At 45.8% G+C, this 18,208-nt stretch overlaps 1 protein-coding gene across 1 annotated transcript in view; it reads left to right on the top strand.

Moving 5' to 3' along the window:
• FNDC3A (fibronectin type III domain containing 3A) overlaps positions 1-18,208 on the top strand; it is a 1,040,529-nt gene that overhangs the window by 969,349 nt on the left and 52,972 nt on the right. Inside the window, 1 exon segment of the mRNA XM_029602861.1 lies at positions 17,051-17,217. Within this exon segment, the coding sequence (XP_029458721.1) occupies positions 17,051-17,217 (167 nt within the window).

Genomic DNA, 18,208 nt, shown 5'->3' with positions numbered 1-18,208 from the left:
AGGTTCTTGACCTCCTACACTGTCTCTGGGAACATCCAGGTACTGTGTCTCCGGTCAATAAAAAGACCGATGCTACTTACCTAGTGCAGAAAGCCCTGGGTTTTCAGAAAAGCCAGTGACCCCACCAGTCGGTGGTAGTAGAGTCAGCCCAGAAGAAAGCCAAGAGAACCTGTCCTCATTCCTCTGCTCCACCGGGTAAGGACCAAAAAGCCCTAGATGGTCGAGTTTTTCAAGGATCTATGTTGGTTGCTCGCATGAGACCCTGCATCATCTGTCTGCTACCACTGAAGACCCATCAGCGGCCTGCCGAGGTCCATGTAGGGACTTACGGAAACAATTCTACAAACCACGAAGATACTACCCCCCAGTATCCCGTGCTCGTATATCTCTGCTCTCTCAAAGGGGCCATTCTCTCCAACAAAGGGCACCTAGAGCACAGCCTGCTCCCCAACCTAGCCCTGTAGCGGGGTTTTGACTCGCATCCAGAAAGCACAAATCAGCTCCCCCTGCCCGCTCCGGGCAACCCACCTATCAGAGGTCGTCTGTGCAGTTTTGCCAAGATTTGGCTACCAGTCACCACCGACCAATGGGTATTGTCCATCATAGCCCACGGTTATCATCTCAACCTTCTTGTGGTGCCACCAGACTCCCCACCTTCTCCGGCGTGGAGTCTGGTTGATCACACTATGGCTCTCAAGTCAGAACTCTTGACCCTACTGCAGTCCAGAGTTGTGGAACTAGTTCCCCGGGCCCAGTTGGGCCAAGGGTTCTACTCCTGCTATTTTCTCATCCCAAAAAAGTCTAGCGGCCTCCGTTCCATTCTCGACCTTCGGGCCTTAAACAGGTTCGTACGCAGAGAGCGGTTCAGAAAGGTGTCCTTTCCTAGCATGTAGCAGATGGACTCAAAACAAATGGGTATAGTGTGCTCGTGCTAGCAGTTGGAGACGGATCTGATGTCAGCACGGGTACATATACCCCCACAGGAAGTGTAGCAATTCAGTAATTTCCGTCTCCAAAGCAGTTTGGAGCTACCTCACGCTCGCTGAGCGTGTTTCCAAATTCTAACGACTAAATTTCATAGAAGAAACCTACTGAAGACGAGCCCCGCACTCCTGCGGTGATACCAGTCGGTCACTCCCCCAGTTGAGTTTCCCGAGCTGACTTCCGTGGTCCCTCGGAGGTAAGAGCCTCGGTCCGGTGGCCGGTTCGCGGCAGGGACCTAGCCCTCGAGTGAGAAGGGCTCGGGCGCGGCTTGGCCCCCGAGCGAGACGAGTTCGGGTGTGACCTAGAGGCAGCCTCGGTCCCGGCGTGGACTTGGCCCCCGAGCGAGATGAGTTCGGGCGTGGCCTAGAGGCAGCGGGTGCACTTTCTCGAGCGCGGCGGTGAAGGTACTTACCCTCTCCCCCCGCAGCCGGAGACCGCCCGGGTCGCAGCCGGGAAGCGCCGAAGACAAGGTAAGGTGTACATCTTTACTGTGGTCTCCGAGGAAATGTGGATTGACTGGGCCTGCCTACGAGGCAGCCCCGCTTAGGAGGTTGCCATTTTGCTCTACTCGCCTTCGCCACCTAGGCGCACGTTGTTGAGCGCACGCGGTAGGCGCACGTTGTTTAGCGCACGCGATAGGCGCACTTTGTTTAGCGCACGCGATAGGCGCACGTTGTTGAGCGCACACGGTAGGCGCACGTTGTTTAGTGCACGCTACTAGGATAGGCGCACATTTATAAGACGCCCGTTCATAGGCGCACATTGTTAAGACGCCCGTTCATAGGCGCAGGCTGTTAAGCGCACTTTGATAAGCACACATCATTAGGCGACACATATCTTACTCCGGCTGGGAGGAAATAAAAGACGAAATGGAGCAGAAGAGAGCCCATGCGTCCGCCGAGCCGGCACCTCCAGAATCAGGCATAAGAGCTCTAAGCCTCTGCTCAGCATGCAACCTTAGAGCCATGCAGAGCGAGGAAGCAGACTCACTATGCGCCCAATGTGAGGAGGCCATGGGAGTTCCGGGCCAGGACCGGTCCCAGCCCAGCGGTTCCTCGGGGAACACTCTGGACTTAGCAGGCCGCGGCGAGCAGCCAGGGAACCCGAGAGACCTGGTGCCCCTAAGGCCAGATCCGGCTTCGCTCTCCTGGGTGGAATTATTTAAGGGGATTCACGCCTTTGTCCAGATGCAGTCTGCTCCTCGAATGGGTCTTTCCGTTCCGGATGATCCGGCCCCTGGACCCTCGAGACCTAGGCACGGTCACTCGCCACCCGACAGCCCCAATTATGGGGATTCGGATTTCTCCGAGGAAAATGAGGAGCCCCCCGAGGAGGGTGAACTTCCCTCGGAGATAGAATCATATCGGACCATGAGACGCTTCTTTCAGAAAGAGGATCTTCCAGGCCTGGTCTCACAATGCCTATCAGAACTGGCCATTCCGGGCCAGGGGACCCCAGGGGACCCCAAAATGAACCCCCTGTTAGAGGGCCTCCGCCAAACGGCTCACCACTTTCCCCTCCTACAAGCAGCACAGTAGCTAATCGATCTGGAATGGAATGCGCCGGAGGCATCATTTAAAGGGGGTCGGGCCTTGTCAGGCATGTACCCTCTGGACCCGGCGTCCAAGGAGCTGCTGGCGTGCCCCAAGGTAGACGCCATAATTAACGCAATTGTGAAGCACACCACCATTCAGGTGGAGGGGGGGGCGGCCCTCAAGGATACACATGACCGGCGCATAGACACCATTCTGAAACAAGCCTTTGAGGTAGCCATGTCCCTACGAATCACGACCTGCTGCACCGTGGTGACGCGTTCCTGTTTATCGCAAGCTAGAAACAACACCCCGGGAGAAGACATGGAATCAGCTCTCGCATTCCTCACTGATGCAGCCTCTGACCTCGTCCATACGGCAGCCAAGAGAGTGTCATCTTCAGTGGCAGCCAGAAGACGGCTTTGGCTACGTAATTGGGCGGCCGACTCTTCATCCAAGACACGCCTTACAAGAATGCCCTTTAAGGGTTCCCTACTGTTCGGCAGTGATCTCGAGAACTGGGCTAATAAATGGGGTGCCTCTCCATTACCCCGTCTACCAGAAGACAGGTCGAGGAGGAGCCAGCATTCTTTTTCTAGACCATCCAGAGGTAGAAACTCTCAGCGCTTCAACCCTTACAGGGCTCGCTATCAAACACCTCGTTCTCAGGCCAGGAACCAGCCCTTTTGGACTAAGCATAACAAGAAGAGAACCGGCTCGGGTTCCGGTCCCGGCCGCAACCCACAATGACAATCAGCCGACCCATCCGAGGGTAGCAGCCATAGGGGGCAGGCTAACCCTCTTCTACCGCAGGTAGGTCGAGATTACGTCGGACCAGTGGGTCCTCGCCATCATCCGAGAAGGATATTACCTGGATTTTCTTCGGCTCCCGCCAGACAAGTTTGTGGAATCTCCTTGTTCACCTCTCAAGAAGGCGGCACTAGAAGTTACCTTACATAGGCTCCTGGCCCTAAAAGCCATAATCCCAGTACCTGCAGTGGCGGCGGAACTCAGGAAGGAAGGAATTCTCGTCCATCCCTACCTGGACGATTGGCTGATCAGGGCAAAGTCATCGGAGGAGAGCCACCGGGCAACCAACAGAGTTATAGCTCTTCTGGAAAGCCTAGGATGGGTAGTCAACATAAACAAGAGTTCCCTACAGCCGTCCCAGTCGCTGGAATACCTAGGGGTTCACTTCGACACCCAGGAAGACAAGGTCAGCCTGACCTCCAAGAGAAAGTCAAAACTCCGGAATCATCTGCAGGTCCTGCTGAGCGCCAGCCGGCCCACAGCTCGGGATTACCTACAGGTCCTCGGCCTCATGGCATCCACTCTGGAGGTGGTGCCATGGGCACGGGCTCATATGAGACCATTGCAACACGCCCTTCTATCTCTGTGGAGTCCACGATCACAGACCTACACTATACACCTACCTCTACCAGCCAGAGTGCGGAATCAGCTACGGTGGTGGTTGCAGCCCAGCCACATGAGCCGGGGGTCGAGAATGTCCTCCCCAACCTGGATCCTGCTCACTACAGATGCCAGCCTGAACGGATGGGGAGCACACTGCGAGGAACTCACCGCCCTAGGGCAGTGGAACAGAGAAGAGTTAAGGTGGAACATCAACCGACTAGAGGCACGGGCAGTCAGGCTAGCGTGCCTGCGATTTGCCCACAGACTTCACAACAGAGCGGTCAGAGTGATGTCAGACAACGCCACCACGGTGGCATACATCAATCAACAGGGCGGAACCAGAAGCCAACAAGTGTCCCTAGAAATAACTCCCCTGATGATTTGGGCAGAAGCAAATCTCCAGGACATCTCCACCGTCCACATCGCCGGGAAGGACAACACCACGGCAGACTTCCTCAGCAGAGAAAGCCTAAACCCGGGGGAGTGGCAGCTGTCGCCCACAGCCTTTCAGATAATTGTGGATCAGTGGGGGATGCCGGCCATGGACCTATTAGCGGACAGGTCCAACGCTCAAGTACCCAGATATTTCAGCCGCAGGCGAGATCCTTGAGCCCAGGGGATCGATGCCCTGGTACAGCCGTGGCCTCAGGGGATCCTGCTATATGCCTTTCCTCCGTGGCCCCTGCTGGGCGCCATTGTACACAGGATTCAGCGGCACAGAGGCCTAGTTCTTCTAGTGGCCCCAGACTGGCCAAGAAGACCCTAGTACGCAGACATGAGAAGACTACTGGCAGGGAATCCTCTACCTCTGCCTCCATACAGGGACCTGCTACGGCAAGGCCCCATCCTCCATGAGGATCCAGCTCAATTTTCTCTTACGGTCTGGCCATTGAGAGGGCTAGGCTGAAGAAAAGAGGATACTCAGAGCCGGTGATAGATACACTCCTCCGAGCACGCAAGTTCTCCACATCACTAACATATATCAGGATCTGGAGAGTTTTTGAAGCCTGGTGCGACTCTCACAGCACAATTCACATGCCGCTAAGATTCCTATCATTTTGGACTTCCTACAAGATGGACTTCAGAAGGGTCTGACCCTCAGCTCCATCAAGGTTCAGGTAGCATTGCCAAACACCCAGACGTTTCACGTTTCCTGAAAGGAGTCAAACACATTCGCCCGCCACTGAAGTGGCCAGTACCCTTGTGGAACCTCAACCTAGTGTTGGAATTTCTAGCAGGATCCGCCTTCAGGCCCCTTCGAGGCCTGTCTCTCCGTTTGTTAACTTTGAAGACAGTGTTCTTGCTGGCTGTGTGTTTAGCACACCGCATCTCAGAGCTACAAGCACTGTCCTGCCATGACCCATTTCTCAGAATCACTCCAGAGGCTATCCATCTTCGCACAGTTCCTTCCTTTTTACCCAAAGTGGTCTCACACTTTCACCTCAACCAAACTATATCCTTGCCTACCACGGAAGGTTTGAAGAAATCGGAAGGAGGTCGAATGCTACGCCATCTCGACATCGGCAGACTACTGTCCAGATATCTGGAAATGTCAGAAGCAGTACGAAAGACGGACCACCTGTTCGTCCTGCACAGCGGGAAGAAGCAAGGGGAAGCGGCCTCACGGCCAACCATCGCCCGCTGGATTAAAGAAGTTATCAAGGCAGCCTACGTAGAGGCAGGAAAACCACCACCTCTACAGGTCAAGGCTCATTCTACCAGAGCGCAATCGGCCTCTTGGGCAGAAACTAGGTTGCTGTCGCCTGCAGAGATATGTAAAGCAGCGACGTAGTCCTCCCTCCATTCCTTCTCCAGATTCTACCGTCTGGACGTCCACGCCAGGGAGGACATAGCATTTGCAAGGGCAATCCTGAACGGACCTCGGGCAGCCTCCCGCCCAGTCCGGGAGTAGCTTTTGTACATCCCATTTGTTTTGAGTCCATCTGCTACACGCTAGGAAATGTAGAGATTACTTACCTGATAATCTCCTTTTCCTTCGTGTATGCAGATGGACTCAGCATCCCGCCCGGCTGCCGGTATACATGGGGATTCGCCATCTCACGGTAAGCCATGTTTTCTTATGATAGGGCATCCACCCTGCTGGGTGTCGACGCCTTCCGGCTGAGTACACTGGCGGTCTCCAGCTACCATCAATTGGTCAGGGTAATCCTGTTCATTTAATCGATCGGTCAGTCACACATATATCTATAAAAGCTTTTGCAAGGAAGATTACTGAATTGCTACACTTCCTGTAGGGGTATATCTACCCGTGCTGACGTCAGATCCGTCTCCAACTGCTAGCACGAGCACACTATACCCATTTGTTTTGAGTCCATCTGCATACACTAAGGAAAAGAAGATTATCAGGTAAGTAATCTCTACATTGGGCATCCTACTCCCGCTGCTGCAGCAAGGAGAATGGCTCTGCTCTCTGGATCTATAGGACACTTACACACACATCGCGATTTTTCCACCCCATCACAAATATCTGCAGTTCGTCGTGGTTCACCGTCACATCCAGTAAAGGGTTCTCCCCTTCGGGCTCGCCTCCGCACCCCGGGTGTTTACAAAGTGCTTGGCAGTTGTCGCAGTTCATCTGCGCTGTGACGGCATACATGTCTTCCCATATCTGGATGATTGGCTCATAAAAAGCTCATCCAAAGAGGGAGCCCTTCATTTCCTCTACTTGATTCTGCAACTCCTTCAGTCACTGGGTTTCCTAGTCAATTACCCAAAATCCCATTTGACTCCATCTCAACAACTGTCATTCATTGAGGCAGACCTGGACACGATTTTGGCCAAGGCGTTCCTCCTCAACGAACGCATAGCCGCCCTATCCAACCTGGCTGCCTCCATCTGCCGCCAGCAGACGGCCTTTTTACACACCTGCTCCTCAGGTTGCTCAGTCACATGGCATCATCGGTCCTCGTCACCCCAATGGCCTGCCTTGCCATGAGAGACACCCAGTGGACCCTCCGTTCCCAGTGGTGCCAAGCCTCTCAAGAACTCTCGGCACAGGTCCACATAACCACTCCTCTCCGGCTCTCCCTCACCTTGTGGATGCAGAAATCCAACTTGAGAAAAGGGCTTTCTTTTCAGCCCCCACCACCGATGCCTCCAACCTAGGCTGGGGCACCCATGTCAACAATCTGTGCAGACAAGGGATGTGGTCGAGAGCCGAGGTAGCCTCCCAGATCAACTTCCTGAAACTCCAAGCAATGCAGTACACCCTCTATGCATTTCAGGACTGCCTGTCCAACAAAGTCATCCTGATCCAGACGGACAACCAGGTAGCCATGCGTTACCTGAACAAGCAGGGGGGCACAGGTTCTTACCTGCTCTGCCAAGAGGCGGTGCAGATTTTGGCCTGGGCCCTGTCGTGTTCCATGCTCCTGCGAGCCACCTACCTGGTAGGCACTCAGAATATAGTAGCAGACCACCTCAGCCCGACATTCCAGCCCCACAAGAGGTCCCTGAACCTCTCTGTAGTGACCAGGATCTTCCGCTGGTGGAGTCAGCCAGACATCGATCTTTGTGTCCCCGCAGAACCACAAGATGGACAGATTCTGCTCCCTACAGGGGAACCACAGGAAACCAGCCGTGGATGCCTTCGTCCACTCCTGGAGTGCGGGCCTGCTATACGCATACCCTCCGATTCTGCTAATAAGCAAGACTCTCGTAAAGCTACAGCAGGACCGAGACTCCATAATCCTCATAGCCCCGCATTGGCCACGTCAGGTCTGGTTCCCCATCCTCTGCGACCTCTCTGTCCAGGAACCCATTCACCTGGGCATCTCGCCCGACCTCATCATGCAGGATCAGGGCAGGCTTTGCCACCTGAACCTCCGGTCCCTGTCCCTGACCGCATGGATGTTGAAAGCCTGATTCTCCAGTCTCTCAACTTTTCTACCAATGTCTAGCAGATCCTAGTAGCTTCGCGAAAGCCTTCCACGCAGAAGTGTTATCTGGCAAAGTGGAAGCGGTTCTTCTCATGGTGCACACGAGAAGCCCTTGACCCCTTCTCCTGCCCTATGCCGAGGCTTTTGGACTACCTCTTGGTACCTTTCGCAGTCCAGTCTACAGACCACCTCAATAAAGGTACATCTGAGTGCCATTAGCGCATACCACTGAGGGGTGGGCGATACCCCAGTCTCGGTGCTGCCCTTAGTGGGGCGCTTCTTGAGAGGCTTACTACAGCTAAAGCCTCTACTTCATCCTCCTGTTGTGGCCTGGGACCTCAACATTGTGCTGAAATGGCTCATGCAGCCTCCATTTGAACCCCTATGCTCCTGCAAGTTCAAGCACCTCACTTGGAAAGTCTTCTTCCTCGTAGCAGTTACTTCTGCTTGCAGAGTCAGTGAGCTGCAGGCACTGGTAACCTATCCACCTTACACGAGGTTCTTCTACGACAGAGTGGTACTGCGCACTCACCCCAAGTTCCTGCCTAAGGTAGTGACAGACTTTCACCTAAATCAGTCCATTGTGTTGCCCACTTTTTTCCCAAGGCCACACTCACACCCAAGTAAGCGGGCTCTGCATACCTTGGACTACAAGCGTGCTCTCACCTTTTATTTAGAGCGCACTGCAGCCCACAGGAAGTCCACCCAACTCTTTGTCTCCTTCGATAAGAATAGACAGGGAGTTGCGGTGGGCAAGCAGACCCTCTCCAATTGGTTGTCGGACTGTATTGCTATCTGCTACCAGCAAGCAGGCCTTCCGTTAGAGGGCCGAGTGAAAGCACTCAGTGAGGGCCATGGCAGCATCAGTGGCACACTTCCGGGCAGTCCCTATTTCTGAAATCTGCAGGGCCGCGATGTGGAGTTCCCTTCACACTTTTGCAGCTCATTACTATCTGGATAAGGATGGTCGACAGGACAGCGTCTTTTGCCAATCTGTCCTCCGTAATCTGTTTCCAGTGTAACAACCCAACTCTTCCTACCTAGGGCCCCATCTGGTGTTCAGGCTGCCCCGTTGTTGCCAACAGCACCCCTGTTGTTGTGCTTGTTGCACATTATTGGGTGTTTGTTGGCCCAGGGTGTTCAGGAGCAGCCTGTAGCTTGCTATTCACCTATCTGTGAGGACTGCCATCCTGCTTGTCCTGGGAGAAAGAGTTGCTTACCTGTAACAGGAAACACACCTGCCACCCTGCGGAGTTGGGTTCGCTTTCACTTTGTTATTTTATTTTTTGCTCGTACTTTTGCTATAAAACGAGACTGAAGGGGGACCCCCTGTGGCCACAGGGTTAGTTGCATGCTGCACATGCTTAGTGTGCCAGTTAAAGTTCTAGAAACTTTGACAAAAGTATTCCGTGATGTCACCCATCCTGCTGTCCTGGGAGAACACCTGTTACAGGTAAGCAACTCTGCTTTACTTTGTGTAGGTAGAAAAACAGATTCTCTGGACTATGCCACAATTTTTCAAAAAGATAAGAACAAGGAGACTATTAATATGTTATGGCATAACATAGCTGGAAGTAAAGTTGCTGTCTCTTCCAGTTTGAACTGGAATGACAAATGGCACCCCTGCAATATCAAGTTAATTGGTCATTCTGACCTTGTTTTTCCTGTCATAATGGAAAATATAAAATTTTATTTTTTTTGTAGCCTCCATAAAAGTAAATGTTTTGTACTATACTTGATTTCGATTAAAACTGTCATAACCAGATCATCTACTTGAGTAGTCCATGTTTGATTCAAATATTTTCTATTCATATTGCTTAGTAACATGCATTATTAGACAGTGTTGATGTAGATAACCTTTCTTTCAGTAATAATGTCTTCAAAGTAAAATACACAGAAGAACAATGTTGGTGGTTTACATGTACAGAAAACAACAAAGATCAGATATATAAAAGAAAAGGGAACAATCAAATCTAGTTAAACCATTACTTATTTCTATGAATGTCTGAGTATATTTAAAGCCAGTCTAGTCACCCATGTTCTAATATGTACTCTGTATATCATTAGTTAATTTTTATATATCCAGATAAAAATCAGTTTAAGATGATATATAGATTAGCCAAGTCTGTCTATACTAATCTGTTATACTGTGAATGGTTAAGGGCCTTCTGCAAGAAAGAGGAGTGTTCCCTTTTATCACAGTATTCTTGGACTTTGTCAGTGATTATTTTCTACTAGGTCACCAAAGTGGAAGATGGAAGCTGCTGTTGACCCCAACCTGGAACTTTTTTTTTTAATTAATCACTGTATACTCATCCAGTACAGGCCTTTCAATTACATTCTCTCTCTGCCAGTTCGATTGAGAAGAAAATCTATTTCTAATATTTCCTATGTTCAACAGAAAATTTACAAAGGTTTCTGCCATTATTAATTCATATAGAAATCAGTATGCTTTGGTTTTATGGCACACAAAAATAGTCCTTTCTTTCAAAAACACAAGAACTGACTGGGTTGTATCTATTTCAGATGAACTGAAAATACTATAGCAGATGTTTATTAGAAATACCAGTCAACATATGAAAGAGACAGAAGTACAGACTTGTCAACACAAAGTCAATCTATATTATAAATTCATCGAAAGAATTCAGCAACAGATTATATAGATGGTGCTATAAAGTGTAATCCACTGCTTCTTGTCACACAATGGGCTGCAAGCAGTATCAAATAGTTGCACCTACAGTTCATTTATCTGCTGGTTCAATCAAATATAGTTTCTTCCAAAGTTAACCCTAAAATTTCTAATTGTAATTTTTATTACTTCCCCAAACACCTTTATTCATAAAGTTTAAAACAAACTTATCTCACAGTTTCAAGAAAACGTATCTCCAATATTCCAAAAGGAAATGACTGTGCATCTCAAACTCATGTTATTTACTTTATAACCCCCCCCCCCCCCCCCCCCCCCCCCCCCCGTCTTGTATCAAAACCTGACATAGGCCAATGTTTCAACAGACCCAATAGCCTGCTTCAGGGGTTATAGCATCTAAAAATAAAAATGCAACAATTATTATTCCTTGTCTAATATTGTATTTCTACCAAACGCTAAATACTAAATCCCCGACTTCTACGTATATGCTACTGATTACTTCAAAATGGTGACTAGGTCAACATGGATGCTCAGCAAACTTCAGGATGTATCTCCAAACTCACCAACCAATTACACTCATAATCACCCATTACATTCAGTCAATCAGAAAAAGTAAAAAGTTTTAAGTTAGGGGGGTCACTTGAAATCATGCAAAGCTCTCAATCCTCACCATTAATTCGAATAGAATGATTAATCCCTTTTATTTTAACAAGCAAACCACTCAATTTCCTTATTTAAACCGGCAGGACGTTGTGTTCAAAAGTAATATTCCATCCTTCCTTTCGAATCAATAAAGAATCAATATCCCTCCCCAAGAGCCCTCAATAATTTTCCAATACTGCACAAGTAAAATGTGTAAAAGAATGTTGTGTTGTCATACAGTGGGGCAGTAAAGGAGTATCGGCCTTTTGTCGAATAACCAAACTCAGATGTTCTATCATTCTGGTCCTCAATGATCTCCTAGTCTTCCTTATATAAATGAGGCTATAAGTACACCACATTATATAGACTACCCCCTTCATTGCCTTCAGAGTATAGTTAGAGCATATAGAAAGACATGGTTTAATGGAACACAGTCAACATGGATTTACTCATGGGAAGTCTTGCCTAACAAATCTGCTTCATTTTTTTGAAGGGGTTAATAAACATGTGGATAAAGGTGAACCACTATTTGTAATGTATTTGGATTTTCAGAAGGCGTTTGACAAAGTCCCTCATGAGAGGCTTCTAAGAAAACTAAAAAGTCATGGGATAGGAGGCGATGTCCTTTTGTGGATTACAAACTGGTTAAAAGACAGGAAACAGAGAGTAGGATTAGATGGTCAATTTTCTCAGTGGAAAAGGGTAAACAGTGGAGTACCTCAGGGATCTGTACTTATAAATGATCTGGAAAGGAATACAACGAGTGAGGTTATCAAATTTGCGGATGATACAAAATTATTCAGAGTAGTTAAATCACAAGAGGATTGTGATACATTACAGGAGGACCTTGCAAGACTGGAAGATTGGGAATGTAAATGGCAGATGAAATTTAATGTGGACAAGTGCAAGGTGTTGCATATAGGGAAAAATAACTATTGCTGTAGTTACACGATGTTAGGTTCCATATTAGGAACTACCACCCAGGAAAAAGATCTAGGCATCATAATGGATAATACTTTGAAATCGTCAGCTCAGTGTGCTACAGCAGTCAAAAAAAGCAAACAATCTTAGGAATTATTAGGAAGGGAATGGTTAATAAAACGGAAAATATCATCATGCCTCTGTGTCGCTCCATGGTGAGGCGCACCTTGAACACTGTGTACAATTCTGGTTGCCACATCTCAAAAAAGATATAGCTGCGATGGAGAAAGTACAGAGAAGGGCAACCAAAATGATAAAGGGAATGGACAGCTTCCCTATGAGTTAAGGCTGAAGAAGCTGGGGCTGTTCAGCTTGGAGAAGAGACGGCTGAGGGGGATATGATAGACTACCAAATACTACGTTAAGACCACTTCAAATACTTCAGAACACAGCAGCTAGAATACTAACCGGAAAAAGGAGGAGGGACCACATAACCGAAACCCTAGCGGAACTACATTGGTTACCGATTGAACACAGAATTAAATACAAAACCCTATGTACCATCCATAAACTAATTCATGATGAGAAATCAGACTGGCTAAACACAGCATTACGGGTACACGTCCCACACAGAAATCTTCGATCAGCAAATAAAGTACTCCTAACCATCCCTTCAGTTAAAACAGCAAGACTAACCCAAGTGAGGGAAAGGGCCTTATCGTTAGCAGGACCCACAATTTGGAACACAATGCCTCCAGAGATCAGATTACAAAGTGATCTCAAGGCATTTAAGAAAAGTTTAAAAACATGGCTTTTTAAACAGGCATTTTACAAGGAGACGGGAGAATAGAAATTATTCAGGAATAAGCAGATAAACACCCACACACAGTACTTAGGACAATACAGTAGAGTAGTCTATGAACCCCACATCACAACTAGCATATTGATAACACTATGTATGATAAATTTACCCGTAAAAGTACTTTCAGTACACTCGGTCATGACCCACTTCTCTAAAAATTATTTTGTCTAATGATATATTGTAACCGAACCTTTGACGGCACCTGTTAGAATGTACTATAGTACACTTTTACCTACATTAAATATGTGCCTACATGTAAACCGTTGCGATGGTATATAACTTAGCAACGGTATAGAAAAGATTTTAAATAAAAATAAATCATGAGAGATCTTGAACGAGTAGATGTGAATCAGTTATTTACACTTTCAGATAATAGAAGGACCGGGGGCATTCCATGAAATTAGCAAGTAGCACATTTAAGACTAATCGTAGAAAATTCTTTTTCACTCAATGCACAATTAAGCTCTGGAATTTGTTGCCAGAAGATGTGGTTAGTTCAATTTGTGTGGCTGGGTTCAAAAAAGGTTTGGATAAGTTCTTGCAGGAGAAGTCCATTAACTGCTATTAATCAAGTTTACTTAGCTAATAGCCACTGCTATTAATTGCATCAGTAGCATGGGATCTTCTTGGTGTTTGGGTGCTTGCCAGGTTTGGCCTCTGTTAGAAACAGGATGCTGGGCTTGATGGACCCTTGGTCTGACCCAGCATGGCAATTTTGTTATGTTCTTATGTTAGCCAATGATTCAAAACGCAAAACATTGCTTTCAAAAGACTAAGCACACACAGAAAACTTCCTACAGGGATAATGATCCCTTTCTGATAAGACATCCGCTGGTACATGTATTGACTCTTTAAATTCAGAGTGTTCAGTTATGTCTCTGATATTGCAACCGCTTGTAAATGCAAATAAAGATAAGTCACTAAATTGAGACTGCAACTGGAAAATCCTCTGTTTTTAATGCTGCGTTGAACTCTAAAAATATGTGGAGGGTATAGTAACACACAAATCTTGAAGAGGTCTGCGATGGACATGGTGTTAATAACAAATAACGATTAATCCATGGTGGACGGGCCGCCTCACCATTTGGGGGGAAGTTCAGCCAGGATCTCTGCCTATAGAAAAATGGGGGATGATCCGTTAGTTCGGATGTATTAGCATTCGTTGGCATCAGTTGGGACCTCTTCTACAAGCTGAGAGAGCCATCATGACTACATCAGACTTCATCATTATTCACCTGGGTAGTAACAACCTGGGGGGGTGCCCTGGCCTTTCCCTGCTGAACAATATAAGAGCTGACCTTAGCTGCTTGAGGCAGAATAGCCCAACATGAGAATTTGTTGTTCCAAGATGATACCATACCATCAAATGATTAGAATCGGTTGGTGAGGACACTATTGTGCTAAGCTGAACTGGGAAGTTGCCAAAGCCATGCAGCGGATCGGCAGCTACCACCTACAGCACCAATGGGTGAATGTTCATTATTCTGACATGTATGCACAAGATGTGGTTCATTTATCAAATCTAGGCAACGACTTCTTCCTGCAAGCCTTACAGAAATTGGTTTATTCTAGTGAGGTGTGAGCAACAACCTGTTTGGAGGGGTTTGGCATGTCCTAACCATTTTGTGTGTTCTCTGGTGCAGGCATGCCCAACTCCTTGTGTCGGGGTGATCAAGTCCAGGATTGGAGGCATAAGGAGCAAAGGGTGGAAGTGGGACAGATAAAGTGCCATTAAGAAAAATTGGTGGTTAGGGTCACTCCATTTAGCAGCAGACCACCCATCAAAAGAGGGATATGTCAGGCCCAAGGATGGGGTCGTGACATGTTAGTTGACTGGATCGTGGTAGAGGAGGAGCCCCAGATGGTTTGCTGTGTGGGGGGCTTACCAAGCCACCTCCAGGAACGATCCTACCTTGTAAAGCTCATGGGAGTGAGACCTTGTGTGATCCACTTGGGCTTGGTGGCACTTACCCTATGGGATAGGTAAAACGTACAGGACTTGGCACCCAGTTAGATTTCCTTGTCAGGGCTTCTAATAAACGGCTGCAGCCATTACTATCAATTTGTATGTTATTTCATTGGTCTATGAGTTGTAGATTTCTTTGTTTGATATGGGGAGCAGGAGGACTCTTGACTGCCTCCGTTATTTATTTTTCCATCTATATTGAAAAGTCAGTACAATAAGGGGGCAATTTTGTAACAGCCTGCATAAGAAAGTTGGCAAATAAATGTGCATAAGTTACACCAATTTTCAAAGCACATATGTTCATGTTGAAAATTAGCCCACCTAAATTTAACTAACCACACACATTATACCTACTATTTGGGTGCAGGAAAGTGTGGGGAGAATTTATGCACATAATTTTGACAATCCAAAAATATGCACTAAGTACAGACACCTCCCGAACTCTGCTTCCAGAAAAACCCCTACTCAATCTGGGTAAAGTTATGCACATACAAGACAATTGTGAGTAAGTTTACCTGCATATCAACCAAGCAATTTAATAACAAGCCATTTCTTCAAGTAAAGCCCAATTTTACCTGCCCTTGAATATTATCCTCTATATATATATATATAAAAAATGTCAAAATTTCTGTGATTAGAAAAAAAATGTTAAAGGCTATGCATTAGACTTTTTTTATTTTTAAAGTATTGTTTATTTTCTCTGGGGCAGCCAGTGACTTAAGAAAACTATGTTGAAAGGTTTTGCAAGGGTATATTGGCATCAATAAGAAAATGATTTATTTAAAATAATTCAGTGATTACTCCAGAGAACTGTTCCCTTTCCAACGATACTCTAGCCCTGTTTTCCTTATTTGCATCATTTTATGCTATTTATTTATTAAAATTTGATAAGCCACCTTTCATCACCAACAGAGACATTAAAGCAGAGTATACAATAGCTAATAATATCTTGTCCCACCCTACCATTCCATCCTTTTACTCCTTCAAATAAATCATCCCCAGAATCATAGTTCTATCCCACAGCACATCAATTCCACACCCTGTTTAGCTATCTAAATCATCTCTACTGCCCCCAAAATTCCTCATAATGCTTACAAAGTATTAGCAAAGTTATGGCACAGTTTCCCAAAGTGACACATGGCTAATTTTATGTAGTCAAAAAAAGTGCATCTCCCAATAAAAATAAATGTGGTCATTCATGTTGTTTCCACCACTGTAGTTCGAGATGTTTGTCACTTATCCTTTCTCTGATAAGACCTACCAAGAGGTCAGAAAACTGGAGACAAAGAAACTGGACCTGGTGTTTGTTAGTAATAACTTTTATATGGGGTTTTTTCTCCTCTGAATGTTATCAAACTAATTTTTTTTATCAATATATATAGTGCAACCTTAAGCATTTAAACATAATCAACTCTTGAATCAGTTACATTGAATTGTTTTTGGAAGTGCTAGGTTTTTTGCAAGAGAAATGTTACTTACACAATTTACAAGACCCTCAAGCAAGTGAAACAGTTTATTATAGCATGGGAGGCTACAGAGTATGTCTGGATATTTATTATTTTGTTACTTATCCCATGCTGAATTGCCCTAAAGACTTGAGGGAAGAACAATAGAATACATTAAACATATGCATTCTAAAATAAATTATATATCATGAAACATGTGACATTAAAGAAAAACCTTTTAATAATCAATCTCTAGATGACCATAAAAATATAAAATTAATTATCAATTAAAAAGAGCTGTGAAAAGCCAAGTTTTCACTTTCTTGCAAAACTTGACCTAATCCTGCATAATACATTTCTATCAGAAGCCTCTTCCCTAGGCTAGGGCCAATGATCCTACAAGCCCTTTCTCTTGTGATAACAAGGCGTGCTTTCTTCAGTGATAGAATTGATAAACAAAAGCCATGGGGAAAGATCTCCAGGTACAATTTAGTTCATAATACACAATCGAGTTCCTCAGACTACTCCCTACCCTTGTAAAATTTTAAAAACTAAACCCAGAACTTTAAAACAAACCCTGTCAGGGATTGGAAGCCAATGCAGGCGCTTCAAAACAGGAGCAATTTAAAGCCTTAAAGTTGATTATTTTGTTTGGTTCTTTTGTTGTCCACTGTATTCATGCATCACCTTGTTTTTTAATACCTTAAAAGCATTTAATTAAAGGTATTTTCTCTTTTAGATTTCTATCCTTGTATAAAGGACCATGTCATACATTCAAAGTACAAAGACTCAATGAGTCAACCTCCTATAAATTTCGTATTCAAGCTTGTAATGAAGCTGGTGAAGGCTCCTATTCTCAAGATTATATTTTTACTACTCAAAAATCCCTCCCAGCTGCTCTTAAAGGTAGGTACTTATATTTATCTACAGCTCTATGCATTTTGTCAGGTTTGGTTGGTTTATTTATTTGTTAGATTTATAGCCCACCTAAATTATTGAAAATACATTAGGTGAGTTACCACCAAATTGGTTGCGCATATACTATGAAATCAAGACCTGTAGTAAAATATTTTCTAAATATAAAATGCTACTTTCAGGTTTTAACTTGTCATACCTACCCAAGTATCAAACAGTAAGAGGCTCTATGTCAAAGATACTTACATTTGTCTGTGGCAGGAAAAAAGGTCCTAAGTGAAAAATTGAAATCATATACCATAAGGAATTTAAACTAGAGGACAGGGTTGGCAAACAGAAATTAAAATATTATCCGCAACATTTCCAAGAAGTGGGTGAAGAAATTAACAAAAATCAGCTAAATAGAGCAAAAAAGATCTCCAAGGAGAGAAGCTGGAAAGCTATGAGCACAAAAGCCCATAGTCTGGGCAATAAAATCCCAGACTGCAGCTCTAATGGTGGAAGCTGATTTGGATATTGTTAATGTTACAGAAACATGGTTCACGGAGTCACATGAATGGGATACGGCCATCCCTGGCTATAACTTGTTTAGGAAGGACAGAGAGTACAGAAAAGGTGGAGGAATAGCTCTTTATGTCAGACACAATATTCAAGCATCTGAAATGCAAGGGACATGGGGTAGGGAAGAATTATTATGGGCTACCCTAAAAAAAAGAAGATGGTGCTTCCATTTACATTGGTGTGGTCTACAAGCCTCCGACTCAAACAGATGAACTGGACAGAGATCTGGTTAAAGACATCCAAAAGGTGGGAAAGAAGGGAGAAATGTTGCTAGCTGGAGATTTTAATCTGCTGGATGTGGATTGGAGCATCCCATCTGCAGAATCTACAAGAAGTAGAGAGATAGTGGATGCTTTTCAAAGGGCTCTGTTCAAACCAAATGGTAATTGAACCTACGAGGAAGGATGTGATATTTGACCTG

The sequence above is a fragment of the Rhinatrema bivittatum genome, chromosome 5 (genome assembly GCF_901001135.1).
Source record: "Rhinatrema bivittatum chromosome 5, aRhiBiv1.1, whole genome shotgun sequence".
Classification (NCBI taxonomy): Eukaryota; Metazoa; Chordata; class Amphibia; order Gymnophiona; family Rhinatrematidae; genus Rhinatrema; species Rhinatrema bivittatum.
This window is presented reverse-complemented; position numbering and strand designations above follow the sequence as displayed.